Raw genomic sequence first — 17339 nt, forward strand, 5'->3', positions numbered from 1 at the left:
GCTAGAAACATGATCCAGTCATAAGCCATATACTGCACTTTGCTGGGAATAAGTCTCATTTAACTCAGTGGGACTTAAGAGGTTTTAGGGGAGGGGTAGTACCTCTGGTGGGGAACATGCCACGCTCCTTCTGGAGTAGTTTGCTCACCTTTGGTCCCCACCCTGCACGCAACTCTCACCTGTGGTTCCTAGAAGCTGTCAGTCTGTGGCAGCAGCCAAATCCCAAGAAGGGCTTTAACTGGCTGGCTAAACCAGGTGAGGGTAGCTAATGGGCCTCAAACCTTTGCTGAGTTAGGGACTTGCATATGAAGGCTCCAGCGGACTGAGCAGACAAGACCAGTAATGGGTTAAATGGTCAAGAAGGTAGTTTCTGCATGTGCTGTGGAGGGAAGTGAGGGGCAGATGGGGCTCATTAATCTCAGAAGGTAGCTCATCTAGGAGAAGGAAAACTATTGACTCTAATCCTTGCAGGATATCTTCAGGAGAAGAAAAGGCAAAGGAGTAAACTCTCCACAAATTTGGAGTGGATTTGAATGGTGCCTTGTATGCCTCCTTCAGCAACTTCTGCGGCCAAGCTGGTGCCCTGCTTTCCTTTGGACATCAGTGAGGGTTGGTTTTTTTTGCCATTTAAGTAGTCCAGGACTTCCATACATACTGTCCAGGCTTGTGCCCCAGGGAGGACACTTCAGTGCTGGTAACGCAGTAATTTGACTTCACCCCTGGAGACACACTCCATTGTTTCTTGAGACAGACAGATGCCAAAAACGGAATAGGATTAAGGTGTTGAAACTCCATTTATAACAAATAGTGAGATTTAGGGTGATGTACTTAACACTTCCACTGAAATCTCTCAGATTTCTATGTGCTTTTGCAGTCCTTTAGCCCATCATGATCACCACAAATAAGAACATCGTCAGTTTATCAGATACAGCTAACTGATACAATTTATCCAATACTGAGTGTGTAATTCCCCATCTTAAAAGCACAGATTACATAATGAGATTCATGATGTTAACTGACATCCAAAGTTGCACCTGCAGTTTGTATGCCACCACAGGAAGCGTAACAGCTGCAAGGTACAGGCTGAAAGCATGCCAGGGCATGCATCTGTGTCCTGCCTGGCACAATTATACATTTAACCTAGACCTGAATTAGCTGATGCCTGGGCTTCTGGCTTGTTACATAAACAAGCTATATCCCATGGAGGAGGTGGCCTAAGCACCCTGTTGATTGGCTGCAGCTTGCAAACGAGGTTGGAGTACTGAAAATTGTCCAAGGAAAACAGCTGGCTTTGGCATTGGCAGAAAATTCATACAAGCCCCTTTGACCTATAATAACTCTTTCAGTGTAAGTTGTGGCCTTTGTATGTCAGGAAACATTCATTGGCACTATGCCATTTAGCAACTTTATGTCACTTAACAGCACACGGTTTCTTGTCCTGCTGAAGTTTTCTTTTACTTTTAAAATAATATTTCTACACATTAAGATGTACAAAAAGCCTGTGACATTCTATTCTATAGTTCGAGTCTGTTTTGCTCTGTTTTTCAGTCCCCAAACAGCCTCTCTCATATAGGTGAACTACTTTGGTATCTTCTTCTTCCTTTGAATACCAAACAAGAATTTGGATTTATGCTATGAATATTTTTAAGCAACTGCTTCCATAATCTCTTTTACTCAAATACAGCAGAATTGGGAGGTTATACTTGTCAATCTTCAGCTTTCCCAGAATGGGATCTGAAAGTTTTAATTCTACAGTTTCTTTACTAATACAACCTGAAAGAGACATTAGGACTTTCCTCAAGAACAAGAGTGATATCCAGTTATGACCGATTTCAAAACGTTTAAAGAAGTACTGGGTGAGATCCTGTGGTCAGAAATACTCAAAGAGAAGGAAGTCTAAGATGGTGGGAGTTTCCCAACGGTGAAATATTGAAGACACAAATGCAGACAGAACCATCAAGAAAGAAAAGTGGGAGGCATCTAAAGAAACCAGTGTGCCTGCAAAAGGAAATTTACAGAGGAGCTGAGATGTAAGATGAGCATGTATAAGAAATGGAAGAAAGGACAAATCACAAAGTAGCCAACAGCCGGATGACAAGAGAGAAGGCAGAACGGCTTCACACCTACTTTGCCATTGTCTTCACCCAAAAGGAAAGCGGTGCACAACCTGGTGAACACAGAATAAATGATGCAAGGAGGGAGTTGCAGCCTGCTAGGAAAATAGGTGGTAAGGGAACACCTAGTTACTTTAAGTGAACTCAAATCTCCAGCACCTGATGAGCTGCATACAAGGGTACTAAAGGAGCTTGCAGATGTTGTATCAGAAACTCTGTCTATAATCTTTTAGAATTCTGGGAGAACAGGTGAGGTCCCTGCAGACTGGAGGTGGTCATATGTTCCCATCTTCAAAAAAGAATTATCCAAGTACCAACCAGCCAGCTTGACAACAATTCCAAGAACAGGTCTAGAATAGATAATGGTTGGTCTGTGAGCACTTAGAAAATGATGCTGTGATTACTAAAATCCAGCATGGGTTTCTCAAAAACAAATAATGACAGATGAATCTCATTTCTTTCTTTTTCTTTCTTTGGGATAGCGTTAGAAGCTCGGTGGATCATTGGAATGCTGTGGACATAGTATTCCTTGATTTCAATGTGGGTAAATTTGTTTAGTGGCATTGTGGTGTTTATGCTTCTAACTGACAGTCCCCCATGAAATTATTGTGGAGAAGCTGGTAAAATGTGCGCTGGACAAGTTAACTGTTAGGTGGATTCGTAGCTGGTTGACTGGCTGAACCCAAAGAGTGCTCACTAATGGTATCTCATCATCCTGGAAAAAAGTGACAAGTGGGGTGCCGCAGGGTTCTATTCTGAGACCATTGTTGTTCAACATCTTTATAAATGAATTGGATGGTGGAATTGAGGGGATGCTCATCCAATTTTCAGATGACACCAAACTGGGAGGGGTAGCTAGTACCACAAAATACAGAATCAGGATTCAAGATGATCTGAAGTGATTGGAGGACTGGGCCCAAACTATCAAAATGAATTTCAGCAGGGACTAATGTCTGGTTCTACATTTAGGCAGGAAGAACAACCTGAACAAATATAAGAAGGGGAACACCTGGCTTGCCAGTAGTACATGTGAAAAAGCTCTAGCGGTCTTAGTGGACCACAAGCTTAGCATTTGTCAACAGTGTGATGCAGCAGCAAAAGAAAAGAAAAAGCTAATGCTTTTCTAGGCTGCATGAACAGAAGTCTAGTGTCTCAATCAAGAGAAGTACAGTGGTACCTCGGGTTAAGTACTTAATTCGTTTCAGAGGTCCGTTCTTAACCTGAAGCACCACTTTAGCTAATGGGGCCTCCTGTTACCGCTGCGCTGCCGCCACACATTTTCTGTCCTCATCCTGAAGCAAAGTTCTTAACCCGAGGTACTATTTCTGGGTTAGCGGAGTCTGTAAGCTGAAGCGTATGTAACCTGAAGTACCACTGTAATAGGCCCGCTCTACTCTGCCTTGTAAAGAGGAGAATGAGATGAGATATGATCGTCATCCTCAAATATTTAAAGGGCTGTCACAAGGAAAATGTACCAGGCTTGTTTTCTTCTGCTCTTGAGGCTAGGACCCAAACCAATGGCTTCAAGTTGCAAGGAAGGAGATTCCAACTAAACACCAGGAAGGACTTTTTGATAGGAAGAGCTGTCTGACCATGGAATGGACTCCCTTGGAAGGTGGTGGACTCTTTTTTCTTGGAGGTTGGATGGCCATCTGTCATGAATGCTTTAGTTGAGATTAAGGGCCTGAATAGCGCAGTTGGTTAGAGTGTGGTGCTGATAACACCAAAGTTGCAGGTTCAATCCCCGTTTGAGACAGTTGCATATTCCTGTATTGCAGTGAGTTGGATTTAGATGATCCTCAGGTTCCAACTCTACAATTCTATGATTCTATGAATGGACTTCCACTGGAGCAATGAGACCTCCTTCCTCTCCTTTCGGATGCAGCCCCCCTGCATGCTATCCAAATCTGCTCCAGAGGGCTGGGGGGACATTCCAGGACATATGTAGAAGGTTACATCAGGGAGAGAGGTAAGGAATGCCTATTCAAATGACACTGCATTTCACCCATTGACTTGTGGGCTTTGATGGTTGTTTTTCATCAGTCAAGATAACTTGATATTATAACATTCAGAAAATGGGTGTGTTTTACTGTATGGTTACAGAAGTCTTCATTAAATTACAAGTTCCAAAAAGTACAACTTATGGTATAACAGTGCTTAGGTTCACAGCTTGTATAAGATAATTATTTTGAAGAAAAGAGATCCTCTGTGTTTTAAAAAGAAGCTAACTGAGCTAATCTTAAAATATTCCATGCATTTTTAACACATGGAATGAATTTAGGAATGAATTTAGTAAAATATATCTCTGTTGATAACTATTCTAAAAAATACAGATTTTAAATGCCTCCATAGTTATCAATATCCAAGGAATGTTCATGGGTTCAAAATCCAGCAATGTGACATGCAAACTCTTTCCCATCAGGCTGCAAAGGAGTCAGAATCTACATCTGACAAAATCTTTTTGTTAATTAGTTACTTAAGGCACAGGCAGATCCTTCAAGATGAGAATTACGTTCTCAAGTGCTGTGGCTTCCGATGTTTTTCATTTCCCAAATAGTATCTGGGTCTGCCACATTTACCATGTTTGCTTTGTATCTGTGAGGACAGCATATGAGAACCTGCTAAAAAGAAAGAAAGAAAAGAGACTTCGAAAGACAGCAGTGGCTTTGTATCTGCCACATTTACCATGTTTGCTTTGCTATATCAAACTGATAGGCCCTGGTAAGTTCATCAAGATGGGCTTGAAGCATAGGTTGCATCTCCTCCCGTGGAGAGGGCGTGAGCGTGGCAGTGGACTGCTGCCCAAAGGAGATTGCCGGGGAAGAGGCCACTCCTCGAACTGGAGGTGTAGGAACTCTATCATCTTCCTCTTCAAGCTCATCCTCCATTCCCTGATGCAAATATGTCTGGACTGGTAAAGGTGGGCACCAACCATCACTGTCATACCTAGAATAGAAATGGTTTAGGTTTAGGCTATATATAATTCATTGAAATAATGATACTGTATATTATACTGTATGCACAATGGGGATTCTATTTTGTGTTATGAAAACAACAACTAAGAAACTTGAATAACCTAAATAATACCTGACTCCATAAAACCAGGCACAGACTCCCCATTTATTTCAGCAAAGCTAACACTTAATTTCACTCTTTATCTTTTTGATATGATAAAGGGCAAAAAGGGCCCAACCAACAGTGATACCGAATAAAATCTATTTGTTAATCTCATTTCTAAATGAAGCAATTTTTTTCAAGAGCAAAAGAGTAAAACAAAACAAAGAACATGTCATTTTCAGTACCAGTTATTATATATTATGTTGGTATTCCAAAAATCTCTAAAGTTAAATCTGTGCAATGTGGATAAAAGGATACAAGAGGGCTGATCAGATCTGATCAGTCCATCAGTTTCCCTGTTTCTGGCACACAAATTTGAAAGCAAGTTCCACGGAATACATGGGACTCAATTCGAAGTAGATGTGCAGCTTTGGGTTGCAATCATGAAAAGGTTTGTTATATCAAAACACTCAGATGGAATTCTACTGTGCAATCAGTTACCAAGCCTTATGCAATAGTTTCCCACAGAAAATCTATCTGCTTCTTCTTTTTTTATTGATACAGCAAAAAAAAAAGAAAAAGAAAACACAGATACAGAATTACACACAAGAATAACAATAAACACAAAATTTTCTTAACAAACAATAAAACATAAGTTGGTCTTAACACTATAGACCCGACCTCCTGTCTATTCCTTATTTCAATTTCATATTACTTATTGCCAATACACACTTTTATCATAATTTAACTTTTTCTTAATATATCTTAACTCTTATGTCTAACTTGCAACTATTGCTGCAACAGAGTTTAAACTACTGTAATTATATTTCATATATTCTTTGAAAACCTCCCATTTTGAAACAAATTCCTGTTTTGGTTTATTCTTTATTTTTTCTGATAGACCATCTAATTCAGCATATTCTGTCAGCTTTTGGATCCATTCATATACTCTTCCATTTTGCCGCAATGAGAACTCTTGCTGCCGCCGTAGCGTATTAAAAAATACCCTTCATTTTTTGTGGAATATCCAAATCTGTAACTCCCAGGAGATAGGCCTCTGGTTTTTTCTTAAAAGAGACCTTTAGCATTTTTTTCCAGTTCTGAGTGAATACTCTCTCAGAATACCTGTATTTTCTTACATAACCACCATATATGGTAGAAAGTTCCTGAATTATCTCCGCATCTCCAGCAATTACTTGGCACATTTTTATACATTTTTGAAAGTTTCCAGGGTGTTAAGTACCATTGGTGTTGCATTTTTAGAAAGTTCTCTCTAATTGTATAACAATTTGTGTATTTCCAATTGTTCTTCCACAAATTTTCCCATTGGGACATAGTTATTGAATGGCCAAAGTCTTGTGACCACCTCACCATGGCCGCTGTTACCTCCTCCTCCTTTACTTTCCAGTCAAGGAGGAGTCGGTAGGTTGTGGAAAGAGTTTTTCTTTTAGAATTTACAAGATCAGATTCAAATCAGGAAATATCTGTTGAGAATCCCTTTTGTTTATCAGATTTAAAATTTTCAAATATCTGGTGGTATTGGTCTGAGATGTATTCTCTTATTTCCTCAAAGCTTTTTAATTTTAGTTGACTATCACCGTCTCTTAAAAGTGTTTTATATGTTGGCCAACTTTCCTGGGTATTTTTCCTTTTTACAGCTGTGGCTTCTATTGGAGAAGTCCACCACAGGACTTTAGGCTCCATCAGATCTTTATATTATTCCCATACTGCAAAGAGTGACTTTCTAATTCAAGTCATATGAAAGAAGATTCTGACTAAACATCAGGAAGAGCCTTCTGACAGTAAGAGCTGTTCAACAGTGGAACAGACTCCCTTGGGAGGTTGTGGACGTTTCTTCCTTGGAGGTTTTTACGCAGTGGTTGGATGGCCATCTGCCATGGATGCTTTAGTTGACATTCCTGCATTGCAGAGGTTTGGACTAGATTATCCTCAGGGTCCCTTCCAACTCTAAGATTCTGTTATTCTATTTGAGGAGGTGGGAAGCTGCAGTAACAAATTACTGTCATTTTTGTCCTTACTGCTCCCTTCCAAAGTGTCTCCATCATCATTACTTTGCTTTACTGCCAGCCTTGATCCTCAAACTCTTCTTAGTTATTGAAGGGAATGGGGAAGAGAGTTTTCATTTCTACAAATTGTTCTTTAGGTAAAGGGATTTCCATGATAATGAAATATAAGGATATTAAATTGTCTTTTTTCAAGAGAGCAACCATAAAACCTTTTGCTTCTATTTGCAAATCCTTTTGATTTTAAATAAAACATTGGCTGATTTGGTTAGCAAACAAAGCAAACAATGCATTCCATAACTTATTTTTAGTGATCTTCATTACAGTTTGAAAACCCCACGTTTAGGAGTAACAGAAGCATAATGGTGACACAACAAGCAGGCAGTAGTATCGGGTGGAATGAAAGGAAGGCAGGGCCATGGGTTCAAGCCCCACATTGGGTGAAGGATTCCTGCATTGCAGGGGGTTGGACTAGATGATCCTCGTGGTCCCTTCCAGCTCTACGATTCTATTCTATTCTATTCTATTCTATTCTATTCTATTCTATTCTATTCTATTCTATTCTATGCATTACTGGTGACAACCCTTAAGCTGTTGTGGCTACTGAAAGGGATGTAGCAGAAAGACCAAATTGTATTTTGTGGTGCTTAATACTTCTGGCCTTTCCATTTCTTCTCAGGGTCAGGCACTGGCATCTAAATGCTCTGATCACACTGTGACCAGGAAGTAGCAGCCAGCTGAAAGGTCTTGCAGTAAGGGGCTGTCTGCCTCTCCCACTTACCTGCTTGTTACACAGGTATTCTTTTAATAGTCACATATTACTTGCATATATTAACTCTTTCCCTCATATTTAAAAGTCAGTGGAATAAAATGGAAAAGCTTCATTCTTCCTGTGCACACTTTCCTTATTTTTTTCCTATAAGGCACTTGTCTTTTCAAATTTAGCTTTCTTCTTCTAACAATGCACTTTCTGGGGCAGGGAGAACTGTGCTCATTATCACTGCAATATTATAAATAACTGGAAAGTGTAATTGAAAGACAAACATAGTAAAAGCTATGGCTGAGCTGTGTGAATCTTGAAAGTATGCTGTCAGCATCACTGATTACTTAGCTTTAAATAACCAGTGTTGTCTTGGTGACAAATAAAATTCTCCCCGCCAAATAATAGATACTATACACAACTGAGAAGCCAAGACCTGTGTCACAAAGGTTTCTCTACAGATAATGCATCAATTTACCTGTCTTATTTATCATTGTGGTGTCTTAAAAATATATGGGAGTTATTTGTCTTTTATTGCACAATTATCTGAGCTGAGAACAGCAAATACATTAAAGTGCAGATATCGTTATTGAGGGTGGGGGGGGGGAGAGAGGATAATTATTAATCAGTACCACTTGAAGCAAAGTGTCTTTCTTTGTGGGTAGACCAAGTGCCCTCTTGAACAAAACATTTTAAAGGCAAATAGAAATCCTGTTAGTAGAGTATTTTGGGGTGAAACAGATTCTCTAGAATCATTTTAATCAGCATTTAGGCCTGGCTACAGCACTGTGATTGCTTTGTGACCCTGAATAACTGATAACCTGTGCTGCGGGAAAGACAAGGTATGTGTACCTGTTACTTGACAACTTTTTGGCTTTCAATACCATTGACAATGGTTAACTTCTGGAGAAGGAAGCCGGGTTGGCAGTTGGTAGGAGCTGCTTTGTGGTGGTTCCACTTTTATCTACTGTTTGATAGATGTTGCTTGGTTTTGTGGAGTCTAGTGTTCCATCTCGCCAACCAAGCTGTTTTAACATCTACATGAAGCTGCTGAGTTGCATCATCTGGAGTTTTGGAGTGCACTGTTTTTCATATGCTGATGACATTTACCTTTATTTTTTCCCCCTCTACAGCTCAAGCAGATGTAGCAGTGAATGTACTGACACCAGTGTATGTCCTTGAAAATGGACTGGATGGGAGTCAGTAAACTGAAGTTTAATCCAGACAAGACTGAGACACTGAGTGGGATGCATTCTGCTCTCGATGGGTCACACTCCCCTTGAAGGAGCAGGTGTGCAGCTTGGGGGAACTCTTTGATCTGATATTGTCACTGGAGACCCTGACACTCCATGGTATCAAATACATCCTACCAACATCTGCTGGTAGCCCAGCTGCACTTTATAGGTATAGCTTTGCTTCAGTTGCCTATGCTCTGGGCTCCTAGGCTGATTATTGGGACGGGGGAAGGGGCTTTGGTTTTCACCACTTTAAAAAGAAAACAACTTCTTCAAAGTTCAAGGTTCTTCCAAGTAGCCCTATTTTGGTCAACCAGCCAACTTACTTAGCTGCTAGTATGTATGATTATTGTTTTTTTGATTCCTTTCAGGAACACTTTAGGCAAAAAAAGACAAGAAGTGAACCCATTCACAGTCATCAAGACTGTAACACACAGCTGCTGCTGTTGCTGCTGCTGCTGCTGCTGCTGCTGCTGCTGGGATGTTGCATTATACAGGGACACAGCATTTTCTACACTGACTGCCAGCAGCTCTCCAGAATTTCAGACAGAAATCCTTTCACAAGTTTTCTTGGAGATGCCTGGGATTGAACCAAGAAACTTTTGCATACAAACCATGTGCTCCAACAGAGCTATGGTTCTTTCATTAAATGTGTATGAATAAGTATGATGATTAGTGGACTGGGAATATTCTGTGTTAACTGAGCTGAGAATGTGTTGTGTTCTAGCACAGGAAATTTATAACGAACTATTGTTTCAAATAACACACCCATATTTATAGATCCTTTCTGTAAAATTTAAATTCTACTGGGGTTTATTTTCACAAGTTCAAGAACAAAATGACGCTGAATTACTGCCAAAAAGATGTCCCTGGCATCTCTTGCAAAACAAGCACTAAGGATAAGTTGAGTTACACAGATTTTCAAAAGAAAAATATTTCTCTCTGTATCTGAATACACATGGATTTTCTACAGAAAATCTCTGTGAACACACAAAGACATACAATGCATACCCCATATCAATTCCAACTAGTTTAATGCTGGCACAAGCCCATATCAAACAACAACAAAAATATTTTCCCCACCCCAAAAGCTAAAATTGCTTAGCTTTTGAAAAATTTCAAGGATGTGGACTATCTATTAGGAACTATGGTGAGAACATAAAGAGAGGAGGCTGGATCACAGATATGCTTTGTCCAAGCTACTAGACTTTGCTAATAGAAAACTATAGGCAGAAAGTTAACCCCAAGCCAATGGACAATATTTGGCCAAGGTTCTTTTGTCCTCCCCCCTGTACTGCAATAATGTGGCTGCTGTATTAGCAATTTTCAAATAGCCAAGCAGGAGATGGTGCTGCTGAGTCCCATTGGAGATTATTGCATTGTTTTCGCTAGAGTATAGTGAAGGGACAGTGGCAGTGTTCCTCGCAGTGTATGGCCCACCATCCAGTGTAGTATGGATATCTGAGATGGAACCTTAACACATGAGGGTAGGGACAGGTCAGCTGCACAATAGTGGGGGGGAGGCCAGGGCCACAGCCCTGCCCCACTGCCCCTTCCTGCATTGTCCTTCATGTAAGCAATGCATGAAGGGGCCTTTAAACTTTGGAAAACTAGGAGGGATTCAAACAACTATATAGTATGAAAAAGGAATGTCAAAAATTTACTGCCATAAACACATTGTATTGCAGGCCCATTGAAGATTGCATTATCTTACTATTGGCAACAGTGTGTACATGTGAGGGTGCATCCAACAATTGTATTATGAAGCTGTTTGCTGAGCTACACCTAAAAGGCCTTCTGCTCCACACATATTAGTCCCCTCATATCCAAACACCAGAATCTGATTGGGGTAAAAGGCCTTACACATATTACACACCACAGCTGTGAGATATTGCATTCCACTACATTCAAAATGGCCCTTCCCCCTCAAAAAAAGATACCTTACCCTCCTTCTTGCTGATCCACACCATAGTGTTCTAGTTCTGTGCCTGGAAGAGGCTGTATTGGAGGGGGTGGGAGTGGAACGTTGGCCCAGTTAGACCCATTATTTTTCTGAGGTTTGGAAGTATTTTTGTTTTTCTTTTTCTTCCCTCCTTTCCCACCTGAAATCAAGAAACATTACAGAAGTATGAAGAAACAAACTTGACTATTTATATTTCCTGAAAGAGCTCTGATTCCAGATGGTACACTCAAAAAAAGAAAAAGAAAAAAAGAAGGGAGAAGAGAGGAGTATTTTTATCTTAGCAACATCAGCAGCAACATGTTATAGTTGTCATAAGGTTATAAATAATAATAGGGTGGAATGGAATGAAAATAGTCTGTATAATTGCCCGGAATTACTTCTTTTTATTTCACACACTCCATATAGCTTAGTCACAATGAAGCATGCGCTGAAAAAAAGTTAAAATGTACTTGCTATATCAAAACTATATTTATTGATTTATTCACGTCTGCTCTAAGCCTCCGTGCAGTCATTGTTGGAAAAAATAATAGACTGCAGCAAACTCTTTCAGATAGCAAATCGCAGTGTATTCATAATACCAGTTTGCATAATCTCTCTCCCTCTCTCTTTGGAAATGAGTTGTTAAGGACACATCCAAAAACTTTACTGTTTGAGTTTCTTTCTCTTTTCCTTCACAAGGCCAAATGTAGTTGCGAAAAATGTAAATCGCAAATGTAACTGGTTTCTTACTGAAATCATATTGGGACATTCAATTGAAAAGTATGGATGAGTTATTTTTGTAATATTTTATGCCCATGTAATTCAGTGGTCTTTTCATTCTAGAGAAAAAGGACATATGTTATAGAGAATTGGAAGAGGACCAAATAAACCAACACGGAAATGAGGATTCAAGGAGAAAAGAGATAGATGAATAAAGGATAATTTTAGTTAATGTATAAAACAATGTGATAGACAATTAGGGTTATGTAATGAATCCTGAGGAGGAAGAAGGCAACAAAGAACATGAATATAAATGACCACGCAGTGGAACATGTATATGTGCGTGAACATTTGTATGTTTGTAATAAAATAAACCGAACATTTGGACTAGGAACTGAAAGCATCACAGGGACTTATAGGGAAATAAAGCAGAAGAGCAAGGGAGGGGGGAAACAGTGCTGGAATGGCAAAAGAGAAGTTATTGTAAACTAGCCTCATAACATATTTTTAGAATGTATTAAGAAAATGGCACAATTCTGCACAGAATAATGTAACACAGAAAATTTGCTGCTAATCCATTTTGCAATGGCAATGTGCAATAATTATAATACAGCATGCAGCATAATACCTATACTTTATGCTTGTAGGCAGCTCTGAAACTTTTAGGATGATCACTATCATAAGAAGCTTTTCTATCAATTCCATTATATTGCTATGGGTGGATTTCTTGATACGCAATAGAAATATTGTGAAATCTCAAAGGAGTTGGGGGCTTCAATAATGATACAACCAAAATATTAACTTCATCATGAAGCTCCTCAGAGAAGGACAGTGCTGTAAAGTGAAGATTGATTTACGAATAAAGTCAGCACTGTGCCAGAAAAGTGAGAATGTTACAAAATAAAATTTCCAATCATGCTGAAATACACAGGGTACAAAGGCTACAAATATTTTCTTATTATCTCTAAATGGGTTTCTTGTTCGGTTAGGGCAAATAAGGCACACTTCTTTTTTATCAAGCTCATGGTTTTCCAGATGATTGTGACACATTCACATGTGTCTAAATGGAAGGCAAACTGCAATATTTGAACACAAGCTCTGGGTACAGTGATCATTCTTCCAAGGTTATAATTAGTTTGCGTTTTTTTAAAGCTTCTTACAAGCACAAACACTTCTCCTTACACGCATTGTATTGAAACCAACCTGAGAGGCTGCCACTTCTTTCTGAGCTGTTGTGAGAGCTGGTGGTGCTGAAATCCTGTGACTGGTTGTGTGGCATTCTATTAGACAATCCCTCAGCCAATCGGTAGTCGGGGATGTAAAGTAAGGCTAAGGGTTAAAGGGCAAAGGTCACAGTGCCATCATGTGATTAGTTTATAGCACATGCACAACATGCAGTTAGCTGGTAAACAGTGGATGTGGCAGGACTGTGAAAAATATTTAAGTTAATATATTCTAATGGTAGCAGGGGTGGGGGAAAGATAATGTGATACTGGCAAAAGCTAAAGCAAACTAAAATCGTAACACAATATAGTTTGTTGCATAAGTATAGGATACATGCAAGGTATGCAATTAGTTAAGGGAAATGGGAACAAAGAAGGACAATTTTCTACTGTGCACAAGAGATTCTTACAAACAATTGTAATAAGAAAAATGAGAACTAAAATCACCATTGTTGCCTTTGCTCTGATCAGGCAGAGAATAACCAAATCCCATTAGGTCACTTTTTTGCTGAATCGAACTTTTCCACTGAGGATCTGGTAAATCAACTGCTAATTCATGGATGCTGTTGGAATGCAGTATTTGTGTTGTGGCGTATGGGGTAGCCTGCGTTATTTGGCTGGAACTGTTGTAACTAGTTTTGGTAGTGAAGTCAATGCTGCTGTAAATGGCTCCATCAGAAAGCATTGTGGCAGTTTTATCCCCTTGACCTGGCACCGGAGGCAGCACATCTGTGATGAAAACAGAGAAATGAAACAAATCAGCATGGGAAAACCCCAACAAGAAGTTTTAATATAAAAAACAAATGTGTCATTCTGCACGTTTGCATTTCAGCTGAGACAGTGTCCATGAGCCAATGGAGGGAAGATGATGTACAGCCATCGCCTCGCTATCAGCATCTGTGACAAACTTTCCACTTGTCCTTCACGTCTCACTGCCTAAAACCATCTTTCTTCCATACCTTCAGCTGTGAAAGTGAAGTTTGGAATATTTCTGTCCTGAAGAATGTTTTCAATTGTTCATTTCATGTCAGAGCCAATGAAACTGTCTGTGCTCCAGGGAAATGATGAAAGGAGTCACTCCACAAATCACAGAAGAAACCATCTCCCTCTGCTTTCCCCCACCATCAAGAAAACACCTTATGAGTATTGCACAGAACTGAATGAACATGGAACAATCCTCAGATAATTCTTTTCAAGGTATGCAGAGCTTAAATGTTTTTTCTTTTTCTTTCTTTCTTTCCTGCTGAACATTATCTGGCTTTATTTCTGAAGTTAGCCAGACATTTTTTTCCTGACAATAAAGAGGGGTGAAAAAGATATGAATAAATCATTTTGAAATGTGTCAAGATTTCAGCAGCTCTAAAGTGAATTAAATGATCAGTCAATTATTTTGCTAAACTAAGCCTTTGAAACTGAAGGGCAGCTTCTCTGGGAAAAAAGTACATCTAAATTACAGTTAAGCCATAAAAATATTAAAATACATTTACATGATATCTAGTAAATATGTCATGTGTTGAACCAGGGAACTCCCTCACCCATTTATCTATGTCAACCTTCCCCAACATGGTACCCACTCCAGATACTTTGGACTACAACTCCCATGAGCCATAGGCAGCACAGGGAAGGCTGATCTAGATAAATCAATAATTTTAATCTTTTTGCGTGCTGAAGACCTGATCATGTATCTTCACAGGGGCAATCTCTGACACCATCTCTGACACCAGGTTCAAAAAGTTAATGTTTCTGACTAATGAAGGTATACCAGTTGCATAAGGCTCAATGAAACATCCAGTGCTGACAGAAATGTTGAACAAATGCATATATCAAGGTTCTGAACAGTGGACAGAGCTTAACTGTTGTGTTTACAGACTTTAATGAATACTACACGATTATATCAGATAAGAGGATTATTATTTTGCAGGTTGGATGTTAAAATAACTTGGTTTGGTATTTGCTTTAAAATGTTACTTAAAGGAGGTTCCTATTTCCTTGCACTAGTTTTCTTTCCTGCACTAAGCCAACAGCCCATATTTTCTCCTTTCCCATCAACATGCAGGTTTTTACAGAGGACTTAGTTTGAAATCTCCCTGGTCAGAGACACTCCTCCTTGTGAACTACTGCTAACAGTTGACAATCTGGCTCCAGTTTTCCAGTGGAAGTGCTCTGGGAGTCTTCCTCTCAGCTTCAGCTGCCTGCAATTTCAGTCCTGTTGTCCTAAGCCAGGCATAGGCAAACTCGGCCCTCCAGATGTTTTGGGACTAGAACTCCCATCATTTCTGACCACTGGTCCTGTTAGCTAGGGATGATGGGAGTTGTATTCCCCAAACATCTGGAGGGCCGAGTCTGCCTATGCCTGTCCTAAGTTTTCATTCCTTGGACAGCCAACACTTGCTGCCACTGGAGCTTCTGCTGGCTTCTTTAGCTCCAAACTCAAGACTGACTCTTGAATTGCTGTGTCTGCCTTTTTACACCCTTCAGCCACAGTGTTACAACCAATCAAAACCTTCTCTCTGACAGTTAAATGGAACACCCACTGAAGGATCTATCACAGACTGACCTTTTTGATCCCACTGTCTAATATAAAACAATGGTCTCTAATGCCTAATGACATACCAGAAAAACTCAAGACACATATTCACCTTCTAAGTAACTGTATCAGTATAATGGTTTCTTGACAGACCAACAGCTGTAAGATTGCCTGTACACTATCTCTTAGGCCTCAATTAAAGGTAATTTGCCAACCTTTTACCTTCACTGAGTTAACTACTCACAAACCAGATGCTTTTTAAAATGCAATAATACTATTACACATACATTTACACATTTACTGTTACACATACTATTACACATACACATACATTGCATTTATTCAACTTTTACTTCACAATTTTGCTGTTTGTCCAAAACTGGCATTGTTAAGTAACTTTGCATATATACAGCTTTCAACCAGGAAAAATAATCTCAAAAGCTAATGTAAAAGGCAAATAAGGCAGACTTAGTAAATGTATTTTAAAAATAGCATGAAAAACATGTTATAATTGGTAAATGGGAGGGGCAACGAAGTAGCATGGGGCAGGGAAGTGTATTTGATGGAGAGGGGAATGTAAATTTAATACTTACATTTATTTATTTGATTTTATTTAACAAAATTTATATACTGCTTTATAGCAGCAAAAATGATTTAAATGGGTGCTGAAAAAATACAGTGAAGGTGCCTGCCTGATGTCAATAGGCAAGGAGTTCCAAAGTGTAGGTAGTGCCACACTTAAAGAACAATTTCATACAAGTACAGAACAAGTATGATGTGGCACCTGTAACAGTGCCAGTTGAGCAGATCAAAGCAGTCGAGTGAGCACAAAAGGGGTGAGTTGGTCCCAAACTGTTAATGGCTTTATGTACCAATAGTAACACCTTGAACTTGGCCTCGTAACAAATCAGCCAGGAGGGGCAGGGGTCAAGTGGAGGGTATAGCTGCCAGTGCCTGGTCCACATCAACTGATTGCATAAGTTGAAATCAATTCCATCACTGACTCTGCCAGTGGAATTGCAAGAAGTACAGAGTCAAGATCACTTTCTCTTCAAAGTGTGTAGCCAGTTGGCCACAGCAAGTCCTCAAATGCTCTAGAAGTCCCTCTCCCACAGTGGAAGTCAATAATCTCTGGATCATCCAAACTAACTCTGTGAAGAGGTGTATGTGAATCTGAACTTATGGTATGGTTTACCTCTGTAGATTGTGGGATGTATAAGATTGATATAGCTCTAATATGACATGACACCCTCCATTATGAGCTTTGGTGACCCTGGAACAATCCTGGTTCCAGCCCTCTGCCGAAGGGGCATTTGGGCATATCCTGAGTTCACCCACATCTGACCTAAAGATTAACACATGGAAATTTAGTTTTCAAGTACAGGATACTCAGCTCCTCAGTGGTAAGGTGATTTGAAAGCAGATAGCAGACAAGGATACCCAGGTTCAGATAATGGCTCAATATCAAAGTCTTTCACCCTTTTGTTAAGGAAACAGGATAGCCAGATTTAGCCATTTTTCGAGGTGAGGATTTGGCAGCAAATTCTGGAAGGAACTATGGAAATTGTAGAAATTACTCAATTCACAGCCCTCTCCCCTCTCCACTGGCATGCCTTGGCAAAAAGGTATTAAAAATCCATTAGATTCAAAGGTTAGTTAATTTTTCCAGGTCCAACATGACAGCGTTTACCCAGCGCTCTCCACGATTCAGCACACTTCTGCTTTGCTTTAAGGACA

General features: G+C 39.7%; 1 protein-coding gene and 1 long non-coding RNA gene across 22 annotated transcripts in view; one reads left to right on the top strand and one right to left on the bottom strand.

Annotated features, from left to right (window-relative positions):
- ROBO2 (roundabout guidance receptor 2) overlaps positions 1-17339 on the bottom strand; it is an 815523-nt gene that overhangs the window by 32176 nt on the left and 766008 nt on the right. For 13 of the 21 annotated variants that reach the window (XM_079974749.1, XM_079974741.1, XM_079974759.1 and 10 more), the window contains 4 exons: positions 13523-13804; positions 13056-13181; positions 11136-11292; positions 4800-5060 (listed from right to left, as the gene is read on the bottom strand). In XM_079974749.1, the coding sequence (XP_079830875.1) occupies positions 4800-5060; positions 11136-11292; positions 13056-13181; positions 13523-13804 (826 nt within the window). The remainder of the gene's footprint in view (positions 1-4799; positions 5061-11135; positions 11293-13055; positions 13182-13522; positions 13805-17339) is intronic. The other 8 variants (XM_079974752.1, XM_079974745.1, XM_079974751.1 and 5 more) reach the window with 1 other exon arrangement.
- Positions 7875-11119, top strand: LOC307215543. The gene is made up of 3 exons (XR_013838563.1): positions 7875-7991; positions 9089-9246; positions 9562-11119. It is a non-coding gene; the product is annotated as an uncharacterized lncRNA (long non-coding RNA).

This window comes from Podarcis cretensis, assembly GCF_951804945.1.
Source record: "Podarcis cretensis genome assembly, chromosome: 4".
Classification (NCBI taxonomy): Eukaryota; Metazoa; Chordata; class Lepidosauria; order Squamata; family Lacertidae; genus Podarcis; species Podarcis cretensis.